This window comes from Typopeltis vanoorti, chromosome 16 (genome assembly GCF_054136105.1).
Source record: "Typopeltis vanoorti isolate ZY-2024b chromosome 16, IOZ_Tvanoo_1.0, whole genome shotgun sequence".
NCBI classification, from domain to species: domain Eukaryota; kingdom Metazoa; phylum Arthropoda; class Arachnida; order Uropygi; family Thelyphonidae; genus Typopeltis; species Typopeltis vanoorti.
Genome location: NC_143564.1, coordinates 902,593 through 923,666, shown reverse-complemented (window position 1 = coordinate 923,666; position 21,074 = coordinate 902,593). Strand labels below are relative to the sequence as shown.

General features: G+C 35.7%; 1 protein-coding gene across 5 annotated transcripts in view; it reads right to left on the bottom strand.

The window, feature by feature from the left end:
* LOC150097825 (CUE domain-containing protein 2) overlaps positions 1–21,074 on the bottom strand; it is a 408,650-nt gene that overhangs the window by 176,907 nt on the left and 210,669 nt on the right. For all 5 annotated transcript variants that reach the window (XM_090406327.1, XM_090406324.1, XM_090406326.1 and 2 more), the window contains one exon: positions 4,515–4,738. In XM_090406327.1, the coding sequence (XP_090262453.1) occupies positions 4,515–4,738 (224 nt within the window). The remainder of the gene's footprint in view (positions 1–4,514; positions 4,739–21,074) is intronic.

Genomic DNA, 21,074 nt, shown 5'->3' with positions numbered 1-21,074 from the left:
TAAGAAAGACTTCTTTTTACATGGATCGAAGATTGTAACCAAAAACGGATCCCACTAAACACTGTCCTTATTAAATCAAAAGCATTGTCTCTTTGTAACCTGGAAAGAAAGGGCTGTCAATGATGGAAAAGAAGAAAAATTCCACATTAGTGCTGGGTGATTTGAGCATTTCAAAAAGAGCAATAGCCTACATAATGTTCTAATCGCAGGTGAAGCTGCAAGTGCAGATAAGGAGATATCCAGAGATTTTGAAGAAAACTGTGTAAGAAGGGGGACTATTGTGATCAACAAATATTTAATGTCGATGAAACTAGCATTTTTTTTGGAAGCAAATGCCTTCCAAGACTTTTCTGGCCAAATCAGAGAAATCACAGCTTGGTTATAAAGTCGCAAAGGTGAATGAAATTACAGCTAGCAATATGTGAGCCGTTTCAAAACATTCGAAACAATCATTTGCACATTCTTCCACATTGTGCAAATGATTTTAGAGGCTTTTCAAATGAAAATCTCATTCTGAGAAGTTGAGCGATTCCAACCTGCTAAATTTAGATGCACAGCGGGAAGATCCTGAAGAATATGAAGAAAATTTAATCACCGACAAGCCGAAAGAGGTTTCACAGAAACAGTTTGAAAATAGTTTTCGTACAATTGAAGTTTATAAGCAGTGATGCTTAGAGACTGACCCTGGTGAAGAGAGAACCAGTAAAATTAGCAGAAGAGACAATAGGGCCATACCATCAGTTGTATGAAAAAAAGAACCAGAATGCTTGCCAAACTATGTTAGCTCAATTCTCTGTTAAGAAGCAGAATAATAAATTTATATTCTGAATATGTTTGATTGTCTTTCAGCTTCATGGTTTTCCTTTAACTAGGCCCTGAGACATACCCTAATTCTTTTATAGAAAACTTAAGGGTCAAAAAGGAAATCTGAGGAACGAATTATACATTTTCCCATAGGTTATTATATTTGATTAGTGCGTTTTTGATTAATGTGCCTGTTTTAAAGAACACATTAGGCACACTAATTGAGGGATTGCTATACCAGTGAAAGCTGAGAGAGTCATATTGCAAAAAAGGAAAAATATTATAAAAGCTGAAATACTTCATACACATAAGGATACCATTAAGATATCAGTGGAAAAGAAAAGAAAATATACAAAGGATATCAAATACAGGAATAAGCATTGACCATGAAAAAGAACATAAAAGAAACATTCTTATTGAATCAGCACAAAATTTAAAAGAAAACAATTGACTGCAGAAGGGGGAAAAAAGGAACTGCTGCAATAAGAGTAATAAACAAGGCAATAAGGATACATATAAAAGAAGATATTAAGAAAAGAGAAGATGATATGATCCAAAAAATCATTGATAAAAATGGAAACCTCAGAATTATAAGAAATAATCTTTCATCTGGAAGGAAGAATATTATAGCTCTTGAAAACCAAAATGGAAGAAAATTATTTAGCAAACAAGAAAAAATCAGAGAAGAAGCAAAAAATTTCTACATGAAAATCTAAAAGTGAAGATAGAAAGAAAATTTCAGAATCAACAGAAAAAAAAAAGATTATGACAATACCTCAGATATACGAGAGTAGTCTGAAAAGTTTTCGGCCTTAACCATAGCTGGCAACAATATCGACAAGGTTTTTTTTTCTAAGTTGGTACATCTGTCATAAGCATCCATGTGAAATTGCAAGTCATTCTATTAAGTAGTTTGTTTTATACAGCTGTCTGAAGCAAAAGTGTTGTTTGTATCCCTTGAAATAAATAAAATTGAGTATCGTGCGGTTATAAAATTCTTTGTAAAAGAAGGCTTAATACCAAAAGAAATTCATTCAAAGTTCATAAAAGTTTATGGGCACTCTTCTCCTTCGTTTTCGACAATTAAGAAATGGGCTGCCGAGTTTAAACATAGCAGTACCAGCCTTAAAGATGATCCGTGTGAAGGTCGTCCAAAAAGTGTAACAACACCAGAAATCAAGTGCCCGATATGGTACTAGATGACTGCCGAGTCAAAGTGCGTGAAATTGCTGAGACTATAGGCATTTCAAAAGAACATGTAGGATACATTTTGCATGAAGAATTGCAAATGAAAAACGCACTCGCATGAAAATCTCTGAACAGTGCTTGGAATGTTTTAACAAGAATAAAACTGATTTTGTGCGTCGATTTATTACTATGGATGAGACATGGATTCACCATTACACACCAGAATCCAAACAGCAGTTAAAACAGTGGACAGAAGCCGGGTTATTCAGCACCAAAGAAGACAAAGTCAGTTGCATCAGCAGGAAAGGTCATGGCATCAGTGTTTTGGGATGCTAAAGCATTTTGTTTATTAATTATCTTGAAAAGGGTAAAACAATAATAGGAGAATATTGTTCTGATCTTTTAACCAGACTAGATGAAAAAATTTGTGAGAAAAAGACCCAGTTTACATAAGGAAAAAATCATCTTTCATGCAGGACAATGCACCTGCCCACAAAAGTGTTTTGGCAATGGTAAAATTAAGGGATCTGCACTTTGAATTGCTGGAACATCCACCCTATTCCACAGATTTGGCTCCCTCTGACTTCTATCTCTTCTCAAAACTAAAACTCTTCCTCGCTGATCAGCGTTTTTCTTCAAATCAAGAGGTGATTACAGCTGTAGAGGGGTATTTTGCAGATCTTACAGAGAACCACTACAGGGACAGGATAATGGTACTGGAGCATCGCTGGAATAAATGTATATTAGTCTTAAGGAAGATTGTGTTGAAAAATAAAAATAATTTTGAAATTATAAATTCGTGTTTTCATTGTTAGGCCCAGAACTTATCAGACCACCCTCATACCTCCATTAGAAATCTTTGAAATTGAAAAAGCATTAAAACAAATGAAAAACAATAGAGCTACCAGAGAGGATGGTTTAATAATAATGATTAAAGGAGGTGGGGATATTCTAAAACAAGAACTGAAAATCCTCTTCAAAAGATGCATCAAAAAGAAGAAACACCTCAAATATATAGAATAATGCAAACATTGTTTTACTGAATAAAAAAGGAAGTAAATTAAAACTAGAAAACTATACACCTATTAGTTTGTTATCCCATGTTTATGAGCTTTTCACTAGAATTATAACCAATAGATTAGAAACAATACTTAATATAATACAACCCTCTGAACATGCTGGTTTCAGAAAGAACATCAATACATAGATTATATTCAATCAATTGGCCTGCTTATTGAAAAATGCAATACATACAACCTTCCTCTTCACATGGCCTTCATAGATTTTAAACAAGCTTTTGAGTGCATAAAAACATCATCAATAATAGAAGCTCCTGGAGATTATGGATTTGAAAAACAATTCATTGATATAATAAAATATATTTATGGAAATATTACATCAAATATCATTCTTAATGAAATAAGTAAAAAATTTCACATAAATCAGGGAATAAGTAATTTAGAGTGGTCCAATAAAGTAGTCAATATTAATGGAATTAAATTAAATAACCCTAACATTTGCTTATGATATTCTTATTATTGCAAACAATATGGAAGATTTAAAGGAAATGATAAAACATTAACACTTAAATCAACAGAAATTGGATTAGACATTAATTCTGAGAAAACCAAAAAGGACACGATGAAAGACACAATGTTATTAAGGTAAACAATAAAGAAATTGAAATAGTAGATGAGTAGGTACACTTAGGAAAATTGTTAACAATGAAGAAACGAGTTATGGAAGAAGTGAAAAGAAGAATAAGAATGGGATGGTCAGCTTTTGGAAAACTGAAGAGGTTTTTAAACAGCAAAATAAAATCTCAGAACAGAGAAAGATTGTTCAGCCAATGTATATTGCCTGTTATGACATAAGGAACAGAAGTATGGCCAATCAAAAAGGAAATGATAGATAAAATGCAAAAAAACAGAAAGAATGGAAAGATGTCTGCAAAACATAAGACTCAGGAATAAAAGCAAAAATGAAGAAATAAGAGCTAAAACAAAATTTTTTGATATTGGAGAAAACATATTTCGAAAGAAATGGAAATAGGTGAGACACATTACAAGACTCAAGGGCAATAGATGGACATAAGTTATACTGGAGTGGCAGCCACATGAAGGTAAAAGATCAGCTTGAAAATATGAAAGAAGATGGTCAGATGATATAAGAAAAACAATTGGAACTCTTTGGCACCAACAAGCTCATGATAGAAACAGATGGAGAGAATTGGTAGACATCTATAGCCAGAAGTGACTATAAAAAAGAGTTAAAAGAAGAAGAGAAAGTTATACTTGTCAGGAAATTATATTCTTGTTTAATTCTTCATGAGTGTGTTGACTTCACATTTGCCTCTATATACAAAGAGCCTAGTTGTGATAATACTTCATACAGAAATGTTGTTTGCTTACACTTGGGTACACAAGAATATAATTTCTTGGCAAGTATAATTTACTTTGTAACGAAGTGAAAAAACTTCCTACAGCTAACCAGAAAAAAATCTAAATGCTACAGGTACTTACAGATATATGAGTAGAAATCCTATCCTCATCTTCTGACTGACTTGTACTTCTGCTACGAGAATGAATACTACTACAACTACTACTACTACTACTACTAGAACTCCTAGGTGGCGATGATTCATCATTCTCAACTGTTAATGGAATAAATGGTATGCTGTTGGCCATATTCTCCAACTGTGGAATAGGCCATGGTAAACTACTGTTTCCAAATAGGGATTCACTATCTGGAAAGAGACAAACTATTTGCACCATTTTAACTCATTGAGGGCACAGTTATGTGATTTTTTAAACTATCTATTAAAATCAAGTAGTTCAACTGGAAATAATACTCATTGTCAGTAAATAAATACATATTCATGACTTATTTTTAACGGTATTAATAACACCACACAATTTTATCAAAGAGATGTTTTATATAACTGCTTATATTTTGCTGAATTTCAACTCAGCATCATCAGAGCACAGCACACTTGTACACGCGACAGTGAGTGAAACAATACAATTGCAATGGACAAAAGATCTAAAGTCCTATTTTTGGCACCCTCTAGCGAAAAAAAAAAGCTATGTGGGGGGGGGGGGGGTCTCTTAGGATAACAGTCTCCCAAATTTTTAACAAATTAATGCAACTAAATTTGTCTTCAAAGCCATTGCCGACTCAAAAAATAATCTTTCAGATCTGAAACGACTCCTAAATAGCACATTCGTTTTCCTCCATCTAATCTTGTGTGAAGGAGTGTCCAAATGTGGTCTGCCAGTCCTGACTAGTAGCAAATGTATTTTTCATGCTCTTCCAGGCAGATGTTAACCAATCTTCTTGTTTGCCCATAATATGCTAAGTCAGAGTCACAGGGAACATCATACACTTCTGGGTGTGATGAAGGGTGAAGTTTATCCTTAGGCGAGCGGATCAGAGTTGCTAGTTTGACGTGAGGTTTGAAAGTAGTGAGAAGGCCATTTTTCATCAATACTTTGGGCATAGTCCTTTGGCTATCTTTTCTGATGTACCTCTGACATAGGGAATAGAAATGGTCATGTTGTGTTCTTGTGTATTAGGGGAGGGGTAGAGTACTGGGCACATGTTTATGCCATTGGCCAAGAACATATGGCGCAGATATTTGAGTTCTGTGGTCAGAGCTGTATCATTAGAACAAATGGCTCTGGCACTGTGTGTGTTTTTAAAATGCCATACTGTTGGACTGGATGATGATGTGATTGTTTATGTAGGTATCTTACTGTGTGTGTGTAGGCTTTCTGTAAATGGAAAAAGATAGTGATCCATCTGAAAGGCGGGTGACTAATGTGAACAGTTATTTGATTCTTTTTCTACTGTGAAATGGATTTTGGGGTGTTAGCTGTTTAGGTAGGTGACAAACACATCCAAAGTGTCTTGTCCATGGGGCCAGATGGCAAACACATCATCGTACTTTGTTTTGAAAGTGTTCCATGTAAAAATTTGCTAACGGGGGGGAACACAGCAGTACCATTAGTCTGTTTGTAGAATTTTCCTCCCTATGTAAAGTACCTGCATTCATAGTAAATTTAAATAATTCAAAAATATCAGGGAGAAATTTAGACTTGATTAAATAAAGAGTGTCTATAACTGATATATTGGTAAAGAAAGAGATGACATCAAAACTAAGCATTATATCTGAATTTTTTAGGATAAGATTTTTAACCAGTGTTTTGAAATATCAAGAAGGTGGCAAAATATTCTGGAGGTTGTTGAAGAAGCTTAGGAATGGAGGAAAGAGTGCTGTAAAAGGAGTTAGAGATGATAAAGGTGACATGAAAACAGGGAGAAAAGATATCCTTGAAGTATGGAGTAATTACTTTGAAAAACTGCTAAATGAAACAAGCAGTGATGACAGCACAGTGGTAAAAAACACTGAATAGGCATGCAGTCAGGAATACATATCCATACTTGAGGTAGAAAACACCGTCAAAGGCTTGAAATGTGGAAAGGCAGCAGGAGTAGATGATATTCGACCAGAAATGCTGAAGTGTGGTGGTATAAAAGTCTTACAGTGGCTGAACTGCATAGTTCAGAAAGCCAGGACAGAGGGACGAATTCCCGATGATTGGAGTAGAGCTCTCAGAGTGCCCATATATAAAAAGGGAAATAAAGCTGAATGTGAGAATTACAGAGGTATTTCCCTACTGAGTGTTCCTGGCAAGATCTATGCAAGTATACTTGAGAAACGGTTGAGAAGAATTGTGGAATAAAAGCTGGGTGAAGAACAAGCTGGATTCAGGCCAAATAGAGGTTGTCAGGATCAGATCTTCACTTTACGACAAATAGTGGTGAAATCATGGGAATATAACAAAGATCTGAATTTGAGTTTTGTCGATTTGGAAAAGGCATATGACAAGGTGCCAAGAGTGAAGCTATTCAATACACTACCGTTATATGGTGTCAACTGTCCATTATATCAAGCAATACTTAGTCTTTATTTGAGTTGTAAGTCAGCAGTTAGAATTGAAGGAAGCACAGGAAGATGGTTTAATGTTAAATCTGGTGTGAGACAAGGATGTACATTATCCCCTCTGTTATTCATTATCTATATGGATCACATTATGAAGGAAAGTGGTATTAAACATTATATCAAAATTTGAGATGTTAATGTCAGCTCTTTGCTTTATGCGGATGATGTTATACTTCTAAATAAACCTGCTACAAGTCTGCAGGATTCTCTGACTAAATTGAATAACTGTTGTAATAGATATGGTATGAAGGTCAGGAATAAAAAGACAAAGACAATGAAATTAGGCAGAATCATTGGAAATTTCAACTGTGTTGTGAATGGAGAACTTGTGGAACAAGTAAAACATTTCAGCTACTTAGGCACGATTTTTAGTGAAGATGGTAAATCATCATCATCATCATCATCATCAAATTCCTGCCATGTACCCTCAAGGGGTGTACAGGATATGACAGTACTACATGAAAAAATTACATCATTACTAACTTCCTATCTACAATTTTCCTCCAAATCAGTCTGTTACTTGTCAAGACTCCAACATTATCAGATCTTATATTTCTATCGTCTAAGGCACTTTGTACCGTATCAATCCACCTATATTTTGGTCTTCCTCTGGGTTGTTTTCCTGCCAACCTGGCAGAGAACACTTGTTTTGCTAATCTTTCCTCTCCCATTCTATTTAAGTGACCATACCATCTGAGATTAGCTCTGCTAACGCATTCCTGGATGCTGACAATGTCAACTTCTTTCCTAATATCCTCATTTTTAATATGATATTGCAATTGATGCCATCTGTTCACGCCTCTAATCTTTCTCAGGACTCTCATATCTGCGGTCTCTAGTCTTTGGTCAAGTGTTTTACTTCTGACCCAGCTCTCAGATCCATAAGTTAAAATTGGTTTGAACACAGTCTTGTATACAGCTAATTTAGTGTTCCGACTAATTTCTTTCTTATTCCATATGAATTTATTCAATTGACTTCCCACCATACCAGCTTTGCTGATTCTGTTGTCTATTTCTATATTTAGTTTACCATCTTCAGTAAAAATTGTGCCTAAGTAGCTGAAATGTTTTACTTGTTCCACAGGTTCTCCATTCACAACACAGTTGACATTTTCAATGATTCTGCCTATTTTCATTGTCTTTGTCTTTTTATTGCTGACCTTCATACCATATTTATTACAACAGCTATTCAATTTAGTCAGAGAATCTTGCAGACTTGTAGCGGATTTATTTAGAAGTATAACATCATCCGCATAAAGCAAAGAGCTGACATTAACATCTCCAATTTTGATATCAGGTTTAATACCACATTCCTTCATAATGTGATCCATATAGATAATGAATAACAGAGGGGATAATGTACATCCTTGTCTCACACCAGATTTAACATTAAACCATCTTCCTGTACTTCCTTCAATTCTAACTGCTGACTCACAACTCAAATAAAGACTAAGTATTGCTTGATATAATGCCCCATTGACACCATATAACTGCAGCGTATTGAATAGCTTCTCTCTTGGCACCTTGTCATATGCCTTTTCCAAATCGACAAAACTTAAATACAGATCTTTGTTATATTCCCATGCTTTCTCGACTATTTGTCGTAAAGTGAAGATCTGATCCTGACAGCCTCTATTTGGCCTGAATCCAGCTTGTTCTTCACCAAGCTTTTCTTCCACAATTCTTCTCAACCGTTTCTCAAGTATACTTGCATAGATCTTGCCAGGAACACTCAGTAGGGAAATACCTCTGTAATTCTCACATTCAGTTTTATTTCCCTTTTTATATATGGGTACTATGAGAGCTCTACTCCAATCATCGGGAATTCGTCCCTCTGTCCATGCTTTCTGAACTATGCAGTGCAGCCACTGTAAGACTCTTATACCACCATACTTCAGCATTTCTGGTCGAATATCATCTACTCCTGCTGCCTTTCCACATTTCAAGCCTTTGATGGCTTTTTCTACTTCACGTATGGATATGTATTCCTGACTGCATGCCTGGTCAGTGTTTTTTATCACTGTGCTGTCATCACTGCTTGTTTCATTTAGCAGTTTTTCAAAGTAATTACTCCATACTTCAAGGATATCTTTTTCTCCTGTTTTCATTTCACCTTTATCATCTCTAATTCCTTTTACAGCACTCTTTCCTCCATTCCTAAGCTTCTTCAACAACCTCCAGAATATTTTGCCACCTTCTTGATATTTATTTTCTATATTCTTGCCAAAGTCCTCCCATGACTTTTGTTTAGCTAGTTTTACACACTGTTTAGCTTTCTTGCATTTGTCTCTGTATTCTGTAAGAGTAAAAGCTGACTTATTTGCCAGGAACTTTTGATATGCTTTCTTCTTTTCCTTCACTGCCTCTTTAACTTCCTGTGTCCACCAGGGAGTTCTGCTTTTTTTATCTTTGCACACAACCTCACCACATGCCTCTCTGGCAGAATCAATCAATGTTTCCTTCAGAGTTTGCCACTGAATCTCCAAGGTTTGATTCCTGTTCTCAAACTCTTTCATTTTCTTTTCAATAATATTTCTGTATTTTAGACTACAGTTTACATCTGAGAGCTGCTCAACTTTTATTCGCTTTAAAACTTTCTTACATGTTATTCTTTTCAATATGAAATTCAATTTTATCCTGCTCAAGACTAAATAGTGATCACTGCCAATTTCAAATCCTCTGTACACTCTGGTGTCCTGCACCAGGGAGAAAACATCACTATCAACAATAACATAGTCAATGAGACTTTTCTTATTCCTAGCCTCTTCTCTCCATGTGAATTTGTGCACATTTTTATGTTGGAACATGGTGTTAGTAATAACCAGTCCATGTCCTGAGCAGAAATCCAACAGATATTTGCCATTATTATTAGCTTTGATCTTTTCTCCAAATTTTCCCAAAATATTTTTGTATGTCTCACAATCATTTCCTACTCTACTATTTAGATCCCCAACAAGGACCAACTTTTCCTTTTTCATTGTGTCAGTTGCTTTTTCTAAAGCCTCAAAAAATTCCTCCACTTCTACCTTAGTAGAACCTTCTGTGGGACCATAGGCACAAATAAGTCTCATTGTCCAGTTCCCCATTCTCATATTTGCCCACATTACTCTACTTGAGACTGACTGCCATTCAAGAAGATTAGCCTCGTATTTTGTGTTGAATACTATGGCTACTCCTTCTTTTCCTTGATTGTTATTGCCTGAATATAACATTTTGTATTTATTGCTCAGAAAGATCTCACCAGTTTTGGTCTTTTTTGTTTCAGTCACCCCTATTATGTCGATCTGGTACTTATCTAATTCCTCAGCTAGCTCCATTTCTTTGCCATTCAGGCTTCTTACGTTGATAGTACCGATCTTTAACTCTGGTGATGTTGAGTTGGGGTTTGTTTTCAGATTTGTTCCAGTAGCTGACTTTTCGCTGTTCGCCCTGGTTCCCTGGCGAAAACAACGGGGGCCTTGTTTAACCGGGCGACGCCCCAGCCGGCATGAAATTTTGTCATGTTGTACCATCATTTTTTATTTTGGTTTAACCAATAAGAATACAATTTGGTCGGCTAAATCCCAAATTGCCAGCCCATCCTCGTTCGTTCAGTATCAAAGTAGATACCCAACAGGGTGCACCACGAGAAGGTGAGGATTGGACATTAGGTCAGAAGCCCTGGTCGGTTCTCCGCATTCCTTTAAAGGCTATGTGGAGGTCTCCTCTCAGTTATACAGCTTTGACCCTTAAGCACCCGAAGATGGTAAATTAAATATAGAAATAGACAACAGAATCAGCAAAGCTGGTATGGTGGGAAGTCAATTGAATAAATTCATATGGAATAAGAGAGAAATTAGTCGGCACACTAAATTAGCTGTATACAAGACGGTGTTCAAACCAGTTTTAACTTATGGATCTGAGAGCTGGGTTAGAAGTAAAACACTTGACCAAAGACTAGAGACTGCAGATATGAGAGTCCTGAGAAAGATTACAGGTGTGAACAGATGGCATCAATGGCAATATCATATTAAAAATGAGGATATTAGGAAAGAACTTGGCATTGTCAGCATCCAGGAATGCATTAGCAGAGCTAATCTCAGGTGGTATGGTCACTTAAATAGAATGGGAGAGGAAAGATTAGCAAAACAAGTGTTCTCTGCCAGGTTGGCAGGAAAACGACCCAGAGGAAGACCAAGATATAGGTGGATTGATATGGTACAAAGTGCCTTAGATGATAGAAATATAAGATCTGATAATGTTGGAGTCTTGACAAGTAACAGACTGATTTGGAGGAAAATTGTAGATAGGAAGTTAGTAATGATGTAATTTTTTCATGTAGTACTATCATATCCTGTACACCCCTTGAGGGTACATGGCAGGAATTTGATGATGATGATGAATTTGAAATGGACTGAATTTTTTTACAAAAGTAGAGGAGTTGACAGTAAAGGGGCAAGCGACTTGGATAAATGCTGGGCCAGTTTATATGTGGGACTATCTATGCTATCGATTATGGGGCGTAGGGGGATATTAGTTTTGTGAATTTTTGGTAATCCAAAAATACGAGGTGGTTTAACATGAATTGGTTTTATTTTCCTGATGCTTTCTTTGGGCCATGACGTCATTTTTTTCAGTAATTTTTGAACTTTTTTCCTTTGAGACATAGTGGGGTCTCGATGTATAATTTGATACGTGGAACCGTCACATAGGAGATCTTGCATTTTTCCGTTATACTCTTCTTGATTCATTATGACTGTTGCATTTCCTTTATCGGCTTTTGTAATAACAATATTTTTATTCTTATATAACTTTTTAGGGCAGTTATTTAATTACCTGGTATATTGCTTTTTGGAGGTTTAGCCTGTTTAGAATACTTGCTATATCTAGATGCACGTTATTGGCAATTATCGGCAGACGATCGTGGATACCCAGTTCTACTTTCATCATAATTTCTAATTTAGGAATTTGTTTTGGCATGATAGCAAAGTTAAGCCCTAGACTGAGAGCGTTCTTGGTTTCTTCAGTGAGTGTTTCTGACGATATGTTTATGACCACGTGGTCTCATCGAAGTTGCAGTCGGGACTTCGTATGTTGGTGCTGTTGTAGGAGTTCATATTTCTTCAGGTATCTGCTTTTTACTTTTCGTAAATTTTTTTTTGCTGCAACTTCGGAGGTGTGATGTAGGACAGTCCACATTTCAGGATTAACACGTTGATTAGTTCTTGTTGGAGAGCTGTGATAGAGCTGTTTAACTTACTAAGCTCTATGCGAGTAGTGCTGATTTGTTCTCAGAGAAGCGCTAAACTCGCCTGTCGATAAATACGATGTGCCTTTGCTGATTGTAACTTTTATTTAACTTTCAGAAAAGATGGAATGATATCATTGTCGTGGCATCGTTTAAGGAAGGCTAACCTGTTCAATTTTCTAGACAATTTCAGTTTCAACTTACCGAACCATCACGCTTTGTAAGCAATATCTTCTCCATGCAGAATCATCAATCTAACAGATAAGCTTAGGTGTTGACTGTTATTCATGACTTATTTTTAACGGTATTAACAACAGCATACAATTTTATCAAAGAGATGTTTTATTAGGAGTTTTACAGGAGTGTATATCAGTGTTGTTTAGGTCTTAGACAACCTGATAAGGTCAAGCTTTCTTGCTTGACCTTATCTTAGATAAGGTCAAGCAAGAAATCAAAACAAACAGGGATATACAGTGGTATCTCGCTAATCCAAAATCCTCCAGTAATCCGAACTGCGGTTTGAAAGAAAAAAAGTTTTATTTATTACGTATTATTATTTTGTGTACTATTATTTTTATTTAATAATTATTATTTTAACTATTATTATTTATTTTATTATTATTATTATTACAGTACAGTATTTTTTTTGTACTGTCGATTGTACGGTTATATTGGAGATGTATTTTGATGTATTGTGTGTTCACGTTTGCTTTTTTATACTGTACAGTACGCACTGTATTGTCGGCATGAATCACAAATATACACAAAAAGAAGAAATTCAAAATGTGCATAATTTGGTTAAAAATATAAATCCAAATGATGAAATTTCACAAACAAATGTTACGGAATGGATTACAGGTAGAACCGAAAGTGAAATCGAAATCAAATCAGATGCTGAAATTATAAATATGATGCTACATATTTATGATGTATTATGTAGAATCATCGTCTTCTAATGAATTAGAAGACTATGATGACGATGGAAGAACTCGAAGAAAAAAAAAGTAAAACATGAAGAGGTAGCTGACAGTTTTAATGTGTATAGAATGTACTAAGCAAAATGATACACCGTTCCACAAAATTTTGTTCCTAATGCAGTTCCGAGAAGAAGCATTCGAAAAAAGTTTAGCTTCGAAGAAACAAAAGAAAATCAGTGAAAAGGAAATAAACTTTTTTGTGTGTTATTTTGTGAAATTTTTTTGTGTTGTGTACAAGAAAGTGATATTTTTTTATGCAAATTAAATTACGTACTGAACATATGCAATTTTATTAAATCAGAATCCTCAACAATACAGGCACAAGAAATTAAATTTTTTACTAAAATAAACTTGTGTACTTTATTATTTTTTGTTTTACATTACAGTAGCTTTTTTTCTATCAGTTTCTATCATTGATGTACCATTACAATCTGATTATTTTTGTCTTAAAAGCTAGTTATTGTTGCCTCTTGGGGGGGAAATTTGCTAATCCGAACGAGCATGGTTTTTATTAGTTTGAAGGAGCGAGATACCACTGTACATCAGAAAAGATAGCCAAAGTATTGATGAAACATGGCCTTCACACCACTTTCAAACCTCATGTCAAACTAGCAACTCTGATCTGCTCACCTAAGGATAAACTTCACCCTTTAGCACACGCAGGAGTGTATGAAGTTCCCTGTGACTTGGCCTATTAAAGGCAAACAGGAAGATCAGTTAACATTAATCTGGAAGAACATGGAAAATACATTCGCTACTATTACTATGGCAGACCACGCTTTGGACACACCTTCACACAGGATTAGATGGAGGAAAATGAATGTGCTATTTAGGAGTCGTTACAGATCTGAAAGATTATTTTTTGAGTCAGCAATGGCTTTGAAGAATTCTCCCAACCTTAACAAATATGGTTGCATCAATTTGCCAAAAATTTGGGAGACTTATCCTAAGAGAAACTGCAGCATAGCTGTTTTATTTTTTATTTTTTTCGTTTGAGGCCGCCAAAAATAGGACTTTAGATATTTTGTCGAATACAATTGTATTGTTTCACTCACTCACTGTCACATGTACAAGTGTGTTGTGCTCTGATGATGCTGAGTTGAAATTCAGCAAAATATAAGCAGCTGATAAAACATCTCTTTGATAAAATTGTGTGGTGTTGTCATTACCGTTAAAAATAAGTCATGAATAACTGTCAACACCTAAGCTTATCTGTTAGAAACAAATATATAATTTCTTATTAAACTAAAATATGCTACAGACAATATTTTAAATAACATCACATAAAAATAAAAAAACAAAATGCTTGATGCCATCTCTCATGATGAATATTGGCTGCATTTAAATTTAAGAAAATTTAAGGATTACAAAAATTATAATAATACAGTAATCCCTCGATTAGTGCATTCCTTAAAATGTATTCCTTAAAACACCTGCATTAAATGAAAACACACTAATCGAATATAATAACCTATGGGAAAAAGTATAATTCATTCCTCAAATTTCTTTTTTGAACCTTAATTTTTATATAAAAGAATTAAGGTATGTCGAGGGCCTAGTTAAAGGAAAACCATGAAGCTGAAAGACAATAAAACATATTCAGAATATAAATTTTATTATTCTACTTCTTAACAAAGAATTGAGCTAACGTAGTTTGGCAGGCATTTTGTTTCTTTTTTTCATATAACCGACGGTATGGTTCTATTGCCTCTTCTACTCTTCTGCATATTTTACTGCTTCTCTCTTCATCAGGGTCAGCCTCTAAGCATTGCTACTTAAAAACGTCGATTGCACGAAAAATATTTTCAAATTGTTTCTGTGAAATCTCTTTTGGCTGACTATCAGTGGTTAAATTTTCTTCATATTCTTTGGGATCTTCCCGCTGTGCATCTAAATTTAGCGGGTCAGAATCACTCAATTCTTCAGAATGAGATTTAATTAACTCTCAGACATTATCATTGAAGGGGAGAATGAAATGAAGGACGTATGAATTGGTCACCAACACGCGAAATCATGTGCTTTATAGATAAAATTTCCGAACTGTTATACAAGCAAAATAGTTACCACTTTAAAAACTGCAATGATCATAAAAGAGAAGTTAATTTCTGACGTGTAATAATAAACAACTCATCCCAGAAGACGGATTGATTACCCTATTATCGGAATGGATTCTCCTTTTTGTTATGCGCAGAAGTGTCAAACGGTCTTGAATCTGTCGGCATACTATAGCAGACGACATAAATTTTGGTGGTAAAAATTTGGAACATAGTATACATAGTGTACATGGAAGTAATGTAGTATGCCATTAAAAATAACTTTGTAAAATGTTTTAAATCAGTAACTAAATTATTTCATTCTGGTGAGTGATTTTTTTAAAATAGTTACCCATAAAAATGTATAGATAGAAAATTTTTAAAATCTGTAACATTTATTTTTGAGATGTATATAGGCGCACTAATCGAATTTGGGTATCGAAAAAAAATGATGCATTAATCGAAAACGCGCTAATCAGGGGCGCATTAATTGAGGGATTACTGTGTGTGTGTGTGTATATATATATATATATATATATATACAGCAATCTGCAATAAAAATGAACAACCGCTTTCACGATGGATAGATATAAAAAGAGGAGTTTTACAGGAGTGTATATTATTATCAGTGTTGTTTGGGATCTTAGATAAGGTCAAGCAAGAAATCAAAACAAAAAGAAGCATCTTAATGCAGAAGAAACAACCTAAGATATGCAGACACACATACCACAGAATTATAACTGAGAAAGAAGAGGACATGTAGAGCACAGTTAATAAACTGAGAGCTGTGATAAATTTGGACTACAAATAAACACACAGAAAATAAAAATATTAATAAAGAAATGGATAAAAACAGGGATGTATACTATCTACCAATGATTGTCCGGACACTTTAGCAATTTATAATTGATATCTGCAGGCAAACTCTAATATCGAATATGTCCACCTTTGGCTTTTGATCACCACCTGCACCCTTTGAAGGAGGTTTTCCACAAATGTGCAGCAAATATCAGGTGTAATTTGTTTCCATTCCTCCATCAAAGCAGCACTGAGTTTAGTGACAGATCGAGAACATGCTGCTCTGGACTTCAATTGGTGCTCCAATTTTTCCACAGTTATCGATGGGATTGAAGTCAGGACTCTGTGAAGGCCAGGTAAGTCATTTAACACCCATCTCTTCATACCATTCCATAATAGCTGGAGCATCATTGTCTTGATAGTAACATGGGTCCATTACACGACCCATGTTACTATCACAGGACAACGACCAGTGGTCCCACTCTAAACTAGCTGAATGCATGCCACACCATTACACAATTACACACCATTACTTGATTTGTGTTTTACAAATGTAGACTGAAGTTTAGTTTCAGAACTCAGCATAGTCTTGAGAATACAACAGTGTATTTAAGTTCGACAGCACATTGCATTCCCTCCTTTCTTTTGATAAACCTTACTCCACAAACTCATCCCTAACCTACAGAACAGCAACCACCACTGCCCTCAATTCAGACCTCCAAGCCATTCTATAATGGGGTTCAGATAACCTAGTCAATTTCAATGCAAATAAAACCCAGTACTGTCTCATTTCTCATAAAAAAGAACCATTTTTTGCCAGTATTATTTTTGACAACACCCAAATTTTCAGACAATCTGAGATTTCTCTTTTTGGAATTATCCTGGCATCAAGCCTCTCCTGGCATAAAACACATAACAACCATTGCATCCTCAGCTTCTAAAAAACTAGGATTTATCTTTTGCTCAAGACGTTATTTCACTCCTGAACAGTTGTTAACCTTATACAAATCCACCCAACCATCGAATACTGCTCCCACATGAGGTGGGGAGCCCCAAAAGCTCCCTCAAAATGCTCAACTCAATACAGAGGAGAGCAATCAGACATTAATAACCCATCCCTTACCAACTCACTCCTCCCACTTTTGCACAGATGATCGATCTCTGCACTATGTGTTTTCTACAAATATTTCCATGGAAAATGTTCATCCGAAATAGCATTAATAATTCCCCCACTTAGTACTAAGCTCACTGAATCATGTGCAGCTGTGCTCAACATCCCTACACAGTGCACCTTGAAACACACAGAACAAGTTTATTCTCCTCCTCCTTTATCCCTGCAACTGCTATACTATGGAACAGTTTTCCCCTTGATGAATACAGTCATTCAAATCCAGTGTGAACGAGTACCTTCTTTCCCAACCCATACACGGTACTAATGTACTATAGGTTGATTTACCAACCTCTCATGTATGGGCTCAACATAAAAAAAAAGAAAAAAGTTCAGTAAATCTGGAAAAATTTAGGTTTTCGTTTCTTTGGATGAATACATAGTTGTTTTAGCATAAATTTCTGGTTGAATATTATCTACTCCAGAACTGCATGTTTAACTTATTGTGTTCACCATGGGGTTCATATTTTTCTAGCCTTACAGACAACTTCACCACATGCCTTTCTAACTGAATCAATGTCTTCCTCAGAGTTTGCCACTGAGAGTCTGGGGTTTGCTTCTTGTTTTCAAACTGCTTCAAGTTTTCTTCATTAAAGTTTGTATATTTGAGTCTACAGTTTACCTGTAAAAGTTGCTCAACTTAAAATATTTTTAAAACTTTCTTACATACTAATTTAATAAGCCGAAAGGCTATTTTACCGGTGAATATGTTAATAGAAAGGGGGATGGAAAATCCCTTTAGGTTTTTAATAGCCGGGTACGAAACTCAGATCGAAATCCATCGTAATCCAAAGAGTTTCATGCCGAAAAAAATTATCGGCAGGCCCAAGTAAATGATCACTTGGATAGTACAACACCAGGGCAACTCCATGCAAAGGTGGAGCAAGCTCCCTCACTAACTTTATATATATATATATTGTTTTACATTATGAGATGAGGTCACTACCCAGCCGGTTTCTACCTTTTTTTTGAGGTCTCATCAGTGAGTAGGTAGACCTGGAATATCAAGGTTTTAAGTGAAACAAGAACTTACATACCTCTACTATCGAATTGCCGAAGTGGTGTACGAATTGCCGAAATGGTGTACCGAAATGGATTACGATGGATTTCGATCCAAGTTTCGTACCCGGCTATTAAAAACCTAAAGGGATTTTCCATTCCCCTTTCTATTTTCTTACATACTGTTTTTGTTGATGTAATATAAGTTTTATCCTGATTAGCCTAAGTAATGGCTACTTTCAACTTCAAATCCACTGTAGCCTCTTGTATATTGAACCAGCATGAAGATATCACTATCAACAACGATATAGTCAATGAGGCTTTTCTCTTATTTCTTCTCTGTCTTCTCTCCACATGAACTTATGCATATCTTTATATTGGGAACATGGCTTAGTAATGACTAGTCCATGCCCTGATCAGAAGTCCAACAAATACTTACCATTATTATTAGCTTTGTCCTTTTCTCCAAATCTTCCCAGAACATTTCTTTTTGCCTGGTGGGATTTGTTTCCTACTCTGCTGTTTAGATCTCCAACAATGACCACTTTTTCTTTATGTCAGCTGCCTGTTCTAATGACTCAAAAAATTCTTCTACTTCTTCCTTAGAAGAATATTCTGTGGGACCATAGGCAGATAAGTTTTACTGTCCATTTCCCCATTTTGAAGCTCACCCGCTAACTCTACTTGAAAATGCTTTCTAATCACAAAGTTTATTTTCATGTCTGGTGTTGAATGCTATCGCTACTCATTCCTTTATTTGTTCATTATTGCCTGAATATAACATCTTAACATCTTAGTAAGATCTCACCTGTTTTGTCTTCTTTCTCTAAGTAATGCCAATTATGCCCATGTTGTACTTTTTTCAATTCTTCTGGAAGTTTGATTTCCTTTCCATTATAACCCCTTATATTGATTGTTCCTATCTTCAGTTCTTCTGACGCTGGGTTTATTCTTCTTCTTCTCCTACCTGTTGAGTTGGAGCTTGTTCCAGTATCTGACTTTTCATGCTTTGTGCCCTAATTCTCTGACAAAAACAGTGGGTGCTTTATTTAACCAGGAGACACCCTTTATGAGGGAACAAGGGTGAACAGTGAAAGTCAGCTATTGGAACAAGCTCCAACTCAGCATCTAGAAGAAGAAGAAGAATAGAGAGTACAATTTGGTTAGGTTGAGTCCAAAATTATCAGCCCATCCTCAGAACCTAGTAGATTCTACTAACTGGGTGCACCACATGGAGTTGAGGATGGGACATTAGGACAGCAGTCCTGGTCTGCATAAGAGAAAGGTGATGTGGAGAGCTCCTCCCACTTTTGGCATTGTTTCTTAAGTGACCCTGACTGTAGTATTTCCACAGTGACAGTAATTTAACTCACTCCCAACAACAAAAAATCATAGTTTTTATATAAGTATAGTTTCTTAATTTTCAAAATTAAAGGCTTTTTTTTTTTTTTTAATACCAAAAGTCAGATATCTGTTGCTAGCAGAGTAGTTAGCAACAATTAAATTTTTTTTTATTGATCCCATACATGAAAGGTTGAGAAACCTATCAGCATATCAGTTTTGTGTGTGTGGGGTGCAGATGAGGACTGAGATATAAGTTTATTGATGTATTTTTCTTCATTTTTTAAGAAGTTGAAGGTTTTAGTTATTTGGGAATACCTCATGAGGAAGGCTATTCCATAAGCAAGAGGTGGATGGAAGAAAAGAGGCCAAAAAGAAGCATGTTTGGTGTGTTTGCAGTTGCACAGTAAAGGAATGCTGGAAAGCTGGTGCTCATATATTAATAGGTACAACAAAAAGTGGAGGATTGATGATTTCAAATTCACTGGAGCGGTGAACATAGAAGTACTGTAGAACAGACACAGTGCTGAAACATTGTGTCTATTCTATAGGTGAGGCATCTATTCTGCATCTGTGAGATAGAGGTTGAAGTGAATCTGTAAGAAAGGGATCATAAATTAGCCTAACGGCTTGCCTCTGGATGGCATCAAGGATTTTAAGGGAAATTTTAGGTGCACCATCCCAAACATGTGAGCAGTATTCTAAGTATGGGCAGATTTCAAATTTGTATATAGTCAGGAGTCGGTTGGGTGTAAAACAGCCTTTTGAACAAAAGAGAATGACTAGTTTCTTCGAAGCTACTGTTGTGATGTGTTTATGCCAGCAGAGACTGGAGGTAAACGTTCATCCAAGCAGAGAGATCTGATCTTGTCTGGTTTTTTTTTTTGTGTTCAATGATTTTTGAACACATTCAGTGATTTTTGTCTTACTGAGGATAAGGTTAGGTGAGCTGATATCTCTTTTGTGAGAGAAAAGGCAAGGCTGTGTTTTGGTGGCATTGAACATGACAAGGTTTTCCTCTATCCTTTGAGGGATAGTATGAAGATCAATGTTTAAGGCACTGGTTGTAGATGATCTTATGGCCTTGGATATAAGAGTATTGCATGGTTTGTCAAATGAGTAAGATGAGTGGAGAGTAGTATTGTTACCAAAGCTGTGAACAGGATTAGTGTTGACTGCAAATGGATCATTTATGAACAAAAGAAAGAGAGTACATGATAGGACAGAGCTTGAGACACTTCTGCATCTCTATGTACCAAGAGTTGCAGAGAATGACCAGAGAGAAAGCAGGTTACCCAATTACAGAAGGTAGCAGGGAGAACAAAGATGGCAATTTGTTTAGTAGACCTTGATAACACACACAGTCGAAATCTTTGGAAATTTCAAGCACCAGTTTTTCCAAACCTTTCTATGGTATAGTGTCCAGTGGTGGGTGATGTAAGCTACAAGGTGAGCCGTGGATCTTAAATGGAAGAATCCATACTGGTGGTTGATGATTTATTCATGGACCTCTAAGTAGTGGAGGAATTGGCTA